This window comes from Colobus angolensis, unplaced genomic scaffold (genome assembly GCF_000951035.1).
Source record: "Colobus angolensis palliatus isolate OR3802 unplaced genomic scaffold, Cang.pa_1.0 Scaffold91, whole genome shotgun sequence".
Lineage (NCBI taxonomy): Eukaryota > Metazoa > Chordata > Mammalia > Primates > Cercopithecidae > Colobus > Colobus angolensis.
This window is the reverse complement of record NW_012123043.1, coordinates 6,586,087-6,594,441: the sequence shown is the minus strand read 5'-3', so window position 1 is coordinate 6,594,441 and position 8,355 is coordinate 6,586,087. Positions and strand designations below refer to the sequence as shown.

At 48.0% G+C, this 8,355-nt stretch overlaps 1 protein-coding gene across 3 annotated transcripts in view; it reads right to left on the bottom strand.

Annotated features, from left to right (window-relative positions):
* Window positions 1-8,355, bottom strand: part of ATP2B4 (ATPase, Ca++ transporting, plasma membrane 4) — a 121,451-nt gene that overhangs the window by 25,820 nt on the left and 87,276 nt on the right. For all 3 annotated transcript variants that reach the window (XM_011931808.1, XM_011931809.1, XM_011931807.1), the window contains 7 exons: window positions 7,628-7,842; window positions 6,752-6,994; window positions 5,271-5,512; window positions 3,702-3,933; window positions 2,667-2,846; window positions 1,571-1,658; window positions 555-661 (listed from right to left, as the gene is read on the bottom strand). In XM_011931808.1, the coding sequence (XP_011787198.1) occupies window positions 555-661; window positions 1,571-1,658; window positions 2,667-2,846; window positions 3,702-3,933; window positions 5,271-5,512; window positions 6,752-6,994; window positions 7,628-7,842 (1,307 nt within the window). The remainder of the gene's footprint in view (window positions 1-554; window positions 662-1,570; window positions 1,659-2,666; window positions 2,847-3,701; window positions 3,934-5,270; window positions 5,513-6,751; window positions 6,995-7,627; window positions 7,843-8,355) is intronic.

The following is an 8,355-nucleotide window of genomic DNA, read 5'->3' as shown; positions in this document are numbered from 1 at the left end:
GCCAGGATGGTCTCGATCTCCTGACCTCGTGATCCACCCGTCTCGGCCTCCCAAAGTGCTGGGATTACAGGCTTGAGCCACCGTGCCCGGCCAGAAATATATAATTCTAAAGTTAAATGAAAAACAGAAATATGGAGCCTTGGAACGTGTGATTTTAAATGAACTTTCCAAGTGATTCTGATGCTCTTGGCCTCAGAAGTGAAAAGCAGAGTACCCAGTGGTGCCAGCCACACAGTGCGCTTCCCATAGGAAACATGAATCTTCTAGAGTTTGCCTAGTCGACAACATCACATGTTTATGGGCAAGTTTATGTTGGTCTGGCTTTCCTGCATATGATCCTTCATGACTTCCCTCCCTCTGATCTACTCTTCATACTCGATGGGTCCCCAATTACATATATAATGATTGACCAGGTAGATAGGAGAGATGGAGTTGGACAAAAAAGCATCCCGTGAACTATACCAGTGTAGCAAGCAGCAGGCAACCAGAAGCCGGACTTGGCTTTCTGATGGAGAAGGCAGCTTGCAATCAGAGAGACACTGTGCTGAGCTTACCATGGCAAAACCAACATCTGCTTTCTTCAGAGCAGGTCCATCATTTGTGCCATCACCAGTGACAGCCACGACCTGCCGCTGTTCCCCAACAGTGCTGTCAATGATGCCTGGGAGAAACAGACACACTACAGTGAGGTTTTCTGGCCTCCCTCACCCCTCAGTTCCTACCACCCGCCACTCCTTCTACTTTCCTCTTTCCTTCCCTTTTCCCTTTCCTAGAGGTTCTATAGGAACCACCCAAGGGCAGTAAGTTGTTTCATGGGTAGCACTGAACTAAGTTTGTCCTTATCTGGTACCCTAAGGCAGCTATGAATAACACACTGGATGGATTTCCAGGCAGAGACCTAGGGGTCAAACTGCACCATTTCCACCTACCAGCTGGGCAATTTGGGTAAGTTACTTGTCTTCTCAGCCTCAAACTTCCTCATTTGTAAAATGGGAATACCTGCCCTGCCTAGTTCACAGTACTATTGGTAAATAAGACGTGATCATGTTTTTAAGAACCCAACAACTTGCCAGGTGCAGTGGCTCACGCCTGTATCCCAGCACTTTGGGAGGCTGAGGTGGGAGGATCACCTGAGGTCAGGAGTTCGAGACCAGCCTGGCCAACATGGCGAAACCCTGTCTCTACTAAGAATACAAAAATTAGCCAGGCATGGTGGTGGGCGCCTGTAGTCCCAGCTACTCAGGAGGCTGAGGCAGGAGAATCATTTGAACTCAGGAGGCGGAGGTTGCGGTGAGCCGAGATTGCGCCACTGCACTCCAGCCTGGGTGACAGAGCAAGACTCTGTCTCCAAAAATAAAAGCAAACAAAAAAAACCCAACAACTTTATTGTGTGTCATACTCACCAAGGGCTCGGATGTTTGCTAACTGTATGTTCTCCCCAAATAGCCTGGGAGATCTCCTGGGACCTCCCTATTTGGACAGGAGAGTGACTTTGGCTGGTGGTTCTTATCTGTCTTCACCCTGGCCTGCCTTCAGCTGTTGCAGGCACCTATTTGGAAGCCAACCTCACCTTTCACCAGGGTGTGCTTGTCAGTGGGAGAAGATCGCGCCAGGACCCGAAGCTTAGGCCAGATCTTGTCCAGCTTTTCTTGCTCTACCTGCCAACACCAGACCACACCTGGATCAGTCAAACTCAGAAAAGCTATCCAGGAAAGTCTTACTTCTCCATATACTTGGAGCCACTGGGAGATTGGGTACGCCACAGTCCCACATGATAGTGTTATTCTGGCTTCAGCAGAGATTAAACAGCCAACCAGTCACCAAGGGTAGATTCATGGATGATGACCATTCAGGCCCTACTTTTTTTCTTTTTCCTCCCAAGTCCCTACCTGGGAGCCAATCCCCCATTTCCCAGACCTTTAACGGGAGGTGGGCCAGGGTTGGCTGTTGGCTCGGGTGGGTAAAGTGGTGCTTCTGAGGTCTTAGGTATGATTTCTATGTAGCTCAGGAAGCTTGGATCTGTGCCACTGCCAGACCACATTCTCCTTTAGCCACTGTTAGCCAAAGGGCAGGGACACAGGAGGGATGGGCTAGGGGGAAGTCAGTAAAAAAAACTGAAAAAGCAGAAAGACATGAAAAATTAGTGACACTGTCTCAAAAGACAGCTAGTGAGCTCACTAGCTTCATTCACAAGCAACTCCCATTTTTTTTTTTGAGATGGAATTTTGCTCTGTTGCCCAGGCTGGAGTACAGTGGCGCGATCTCGGCTCACTGCACCCTCCGCCTCCCAGGTTCAAGCGATTCTCTTGCCTCAACCTCCCCAGTAGCTAGGACTACAGGTGCATGCCACCATGCCCAGCTAATTTTTGTATTTTTAGTAGAGACAGAGTTTCACCATGTTGGCCAGGATGGTCTCGACCTCTTGACCTTGTGATCCACCCACCTCGGCCTCCCAAAGTGCTGGGATTACAGGCATAAGCCACCGCGCCTGGCCAGCAACTCCCAATGTTACCATATGAGCAGCTTTGGCACAAGGAGATGCTTCACTATGAATAGCTTTCACTTTAGAAAACACCCACTTTCCCACACATGACCCAGATGCCTTATGCTGGAACCCGCCTTTTCCTCGTCAGGGGAGGTCCTGGATCCCCCTACCCAGGACCCACCTCGCCTTTCTCGTTGCGGATGAGCCGGTTGAATTCTTTGCCTTCTAAGCACAGGAAGTCATCCCCAGGTGTCAGAATGCCACATTTGGTGGCAATGGCCCGGGCTGTGTTGATGTTGTCACCTGTCACCATTCTGACAGTAATGCCAGCTTGTTTGCATTTGGCAATAGCATCTGGCACCTTCAGAGAGTGAAGAAAGGGGAAAGGTGCAGATGAGGGTGGTGACCCTGGTAAGCTGTCCCTGTACATCTGTCCCTTTGTGGCAGACAGGAGACAGGCACCCTAGAAGTGGTGCCATGTGGCATGGGCTAGGCCTGGTCATGTTGATATTGTTAGGTGCCACCTCACTTCTGTCCTACCCACAGCAGTCACATTTGAATTTGCCCTACTGCACCACGAGTTGAAGGGGAAATTTGCTTTGAGAGCCAGGTGTAAAAACTTGCTCTTCCACTTACAATCGAGACTCCTTGACAGGGCATGGATGGCATTTTGCGATCTGGCCACTGCTTTCTTTTCTGGCCACTTTTCTTTCTTTTCTGCCACTCTCCACCCACCTGGCCCATGCTCCAACCATATCAGCTCTTTGTAATTTCCCACTTGCATGACACCCTCTCATGCCTCTGGGCCTTGACAATTAATAGTCCATCTGTCTACACTTCTTAGAAGCAGAGACTTTTCAATCCCCTAGTGTCTAGAATAGTTATCAGCACACAGCAGTTACTCAAAAAGAATGTGTTGATTGAAAGGAGGGAGCTAAAGACAAAGTTGGTGTCCTGATTAAATCAATCTCCTGACAATACTTAAGTGTCAAATAATGAGCCCAATAAGCCCTTTGCTTCTGAACACTCAGACAGCATTAACCCTAGTAATGCCACATTCTATCAAACTGGTACTCCACAGCAGTCCTGTGAAGCAGGAAGCACAGAAACATCTATCCCTGTGAGAAGCAGTTAGGTTACCTGCCTGGGGTCACAACTAGAAAGGGAACTAGTACTCCATTTCCTCAGACTCCTGGGTGGCTTCCCACCCTCTCACCTCTGGGCGCACAGGGTCCTCAATGCCCACCACTGCGATACAGGTCAGTTCAGTGAGGATCTCATTCTCATTGTCCCAAGAGGGCTCTGCATCATTGAAATCCCGGTAAGCTATGCAGATAGTCCGGAGTCCGTCACAGGCCATGGGCTCGATGACAGTGCGTATCATATCATCTCTGTCTTTATTCCTGAATGGCACTGCTTCCCCTTTCCGGTCCAGGATTCGATTACACCTGGGGAGGCGCACAGTAAGAACGCGGTGTCTCCCTTCCCACTCAATACATTTCTATAATCATTGACAGACATTTTGACCACTCTGTATTATTCCTAAAGACATTGCTCCAAGCGTGGCCAAACATTTCCTTCATCCATTACCCAGCTGAGTCCCTCTTTCCAAGGTGGGTGGGCTGTGGATGGAGTAAGGTCTAGGTAGGTAGAGAGTAGGATTCTCCCATGTCATCTGTTCTTACCCATATGTGAATGCAATGCGAGTCATTTGTGAATCACCTGCTCTTTTGAACTTCTTGAAGGCAGAGAGACTTTTTCATCCGAGTATTCAGAATAGTGCTCACTGTGTGGTGGTGGTTTAGGGGGAGGTTTCCTATACAAGAATGTGCTGATTAAAAGAAGGTGGCTAAAGCCAAGTTGGAGCACTGGTTAATTCAGCCCTACTGGCCCTATACCTAAATAGGGTCAAATTTTGATGATCTATGGGTAATCTATTAATAGTCACTTTTTTTTTGTGAGACAGAGTCTCACTCTGTCACCCAGGCTGGAGTGCAGTGATGCAATCTTGGCTCACTGCACCCTCCACCTTCTGGGTTCAAGCGATTCTCCTGCCTCAGCCTCCTGAGTAGCTGGGATTACAGCGCGCACCACCATGCCTGGCTAATTTTTGTATTTTTTTTTAGTAGAGACAGGGTTTCACCATGTTGTTTGGGCTGGTTTCGAACTCCTGACCTCATGATCCGCCTGCCTCGGCCTCCCAAAGTGCTGGGATTACAGGCGTGAGCCACTGCGCCTGGCCGAATAGTCACTTTTAAAGTTACGTAAATTCCCTGTAATCAGAAATGGGAATGGGAAGGAAAGAGAAGGAAAAAAGAACACAGAACAAACATTTCTAGTACTTGTTATGTACAAGGCATTTTACATACATTGAATCATTTAGTTACAGTGAGGTGGTAGTACTTTTAGGAGCTGAGTACGGCTCTCTCTGTTTTCAGATTAGGAAATGGAAACTGAGGATCATCCAGGTCTGAATCCTGGCTGTGCCACTGTTAGCTGTATCACCTTGAGTGAGATACTTAACTTCCTTAAATCTCTGTTTTCTCATCTGTAAGACTGGGATCATCACAGTACCCACCTTACTGAGTTGTGAGGATTAAATACAACAAGCCACCATAAGCACTTAAAAAACATGCGTGGCCTGAGTAGACACTTGGATATTAGTTATTATGGCACCACCTGGCTGGAGGGCTCCCTCATCCGCATGGGTTCAGTGTGGGGTGTGTACCCATGCCTTCCTGAGGAGAGGCTCTTGAAGGGAAGCAGAGCGGTCAGGGGTGCTCACTTGCGCAAGATGATCTCAGAGGCGCCCTTGCTGTACATACGGAAGCCACCGCTGGGATTCCTGATGACGGTGCTCATTGACTTGCGCACTGAGTTGAAGGTGTACACCTTGTAGAGCTTTTCCTCGGGCACTTCATTACGCACAGCCTGGTAATCCTGCTTCAGATCTGTGACAAAGCCTAGCAGGGCACACTCGGTCTTGTTGCCCACCTGCCGAGGCAGGCCTCCCTCCTTCTCTGGAGGCTGGGAGAAGAAATATACACAGCACTAGTGAGTAAGATGCTTTGACAAGGCAGAGAACTTAGGGAGGAACGAACTCATTTACAAAGCCTTCACATTATATACCTAGAGCTCATTGGGGAAATAACATTTGTTTTTTGTTTTTTTTTTCTTTTCTTTTTTGGAGATGGAGTCTCGCTCTGTTGCCCAGCCTGGAGTGCAGTGGCACAATCTTGGCTCACTGCAACCTCCACCTCCTGGGTTCAAGTGATTCTTCTGCCTCAGCCTCCCGAGTAGCTGGGTCTACAGGTACCTGCCACCATGCCTGGCTAATTTTTGTATTTTTAGTAGAAATGGGGTTTCACCATGTTGGTCAGGCTGGTCTCAAACTCCTGACCTCAGGGGATCTGCCCACCTTGACCTCCCAAAGTGTTGGGATTACAGGCTTGAGCCACCGCACCTGGCATCTTTTTTCTTTTTCTTTTTGACATAGCATCTTGCTCTGCTGCCCAGGCTTGACTGCAGTGGTGTGATCTCAGCTCACTACAGCCTTGACCTTTTAGGCTCAAGTGATCCTCCCACCTCAGCTTCCCGAGTAGCTGGGACTACAGGTGCGTAATCATGCCTGGCTAATTTTGTTTATTTTTGTAGAGATGAGGTCTCACAATATTGCTCAGGCTGGTCTCAAACTCCTGGGCTCAAGCGATCCTCCCACTTTGGCTTCCCAAAGTGCTGGGATTACAAACGTGAGCCACTATGCCCAGCCTGTTTGTTTTCAAGGATAGGCAGAGAGTGGTCAGTGGTAACTGTGATCCTTGTGCCATCCAGGGCTTAGGGATTTTGTAGTTTGCTCTAGTGGTAGTGCTGGTGTCTCGCCTTGTGTGGTCTTATTCTAATACTCTGTGCTTGTTTCTGGAAAGTGAGTAATTTCCTTCTGATAAGCCCAATTCTACTTTGGGCTACTTTCTACTTGCCCTCCTTAGAGACATTGCCTTTACATGTTAATCAGGAGGGTATTTCCTGGCCATAGATTTTTACAGGCCCTTGCCCCAAACCCTCCATTGACTCCCAGGGACTTTTCCATAGTCTCACCCAAACATGTTCCCTCCAGAGTGAGAAATGGTGCACACTCTCACCTGGGATGAGAATTTAGGGATGGCAATTTAGGCAGTGTAAACAATAAGCGGGTTCATTTCAGAGAAAATGGATGTTCCCTTCCAACCAACCACCCATTCTGAGTGTCTAGGCAAAGGAGATGCTTACCAGAATCTTGGAGGTATAAGCGCTGTTGATAGAAATGCCATTGACAATGAGGTCCAGGACTTTGGGCAGGAAGACATCAGGGCTTGGGATTTGACGGTAATGGATGCCCCCAATATAAGCCTGTACCACAGTCATGCGGTTCATGGTCAACGTGCCTGTCTTATCAGAGCAGATGGCGGTGGCATTGCCCATGGTCTCACAAGCATCCAAGTGCCGCACCAGGTTATTGTCTTTCATCATTTTCTACAAAGGAGAAAAGACTTGAGAGGGAGACTAACTGGACTCTCCTAAATATAGGTCAAAGCCACTTCCTAGCCAATATCTCTCCATATTTCATCTTCCAGTCCCACACAAAAATCCAAGATACTGACTGGGTGCAGTGATTCATGCCTGTAATCTCAGCACTTTGGGAGGCTGAGGTGGGCAGATCACCTGAGGTCAGGAGTTTAAGACCAGACTGGCCAACATGGTGAAACCCTGTCTCTACGAAAGATACAAAAAGTAGCTGGGCGTGGTGGTGCACACCTGTAGTCCCAGCTACTTGGGAGGCTGAGGCACGAGAATCACTTGAACCTGGGAGGCTGAGGTTGCACCATTGCACTCCAGCCTGGATGACAGAGACTCTGTCCTTAAAAAAAAAAAAAAAAAAATCCAAGATACCATTTTTGTCATTCTCTGAAGGTTCTACAGGGTCATTTCAACATTGATGCATCTGACAGAGATAGTCCTTCCATAACACCAGGGACTTCTGCTCTTGTTAGGCACCAGCCAAAGTTTACAGATGATAGAATGGCTTATCTTTTCACTAAGGGTTACATGGTACCCTTCCCTCCCATCTCTATCCTAAAGGAAGAGATAGGATTGTTCCAGTCTCACCTTCACAGAGTAGGCCAATGAGATGGTGACAGCCAGAGGCAGCCCCTCTGGCACAGCCACCACCAGTACAGTGACGCCGATGATGAAGAACTTGACAAAGTACTGGATGTAGATTGGAGTACACTCAGGGAGCCATGGTCTGCGATTTATCACAAAGTTGTCAATCACGAAGTATAGAATCAGGATGAAAACTGTGAGAGCAGACATGAGCAGACCTGTCCAGAGAAACAAGTCACATGAACCCAGGCCTGAGGGCATTCCTAGGGCCCTAGCCAGAGATAGAATGGCATCAGTTGTAGCCTTTGTTGCCAATTGTTAAAACCACCATCTCCAGGAAGACTTACTAAAATCCCCACCCAGTCTCTGTTGCTTATACATTATGGCATAAGGAACAAACACTGGTTTCGTATTTCAAAGACACAGGTTCTATTCTCAGCGCTGTACTAACTTGACTTGTGGATTTGGACAAGTCATTGACCCTCTCTGGGCCTGTTTCCTAGATCAAATTCCTCATTCATAAATCAGGGGGTTGATCTGTTTCCTGAAACAGCATTCTATGATGCTGTTCCACACCCACCCTCTCCCTATGATTCATAATGTCAGGACTGTACTTGTCCATTTCCTGGTAGTTTATCAATTATGACTTCTCCCCTACTAACCTCCGAATGCTGGACAATTCACACCTTGTTTACAGCAATGCCTCTATGGTGCTAGTGTGTCACCTGTGT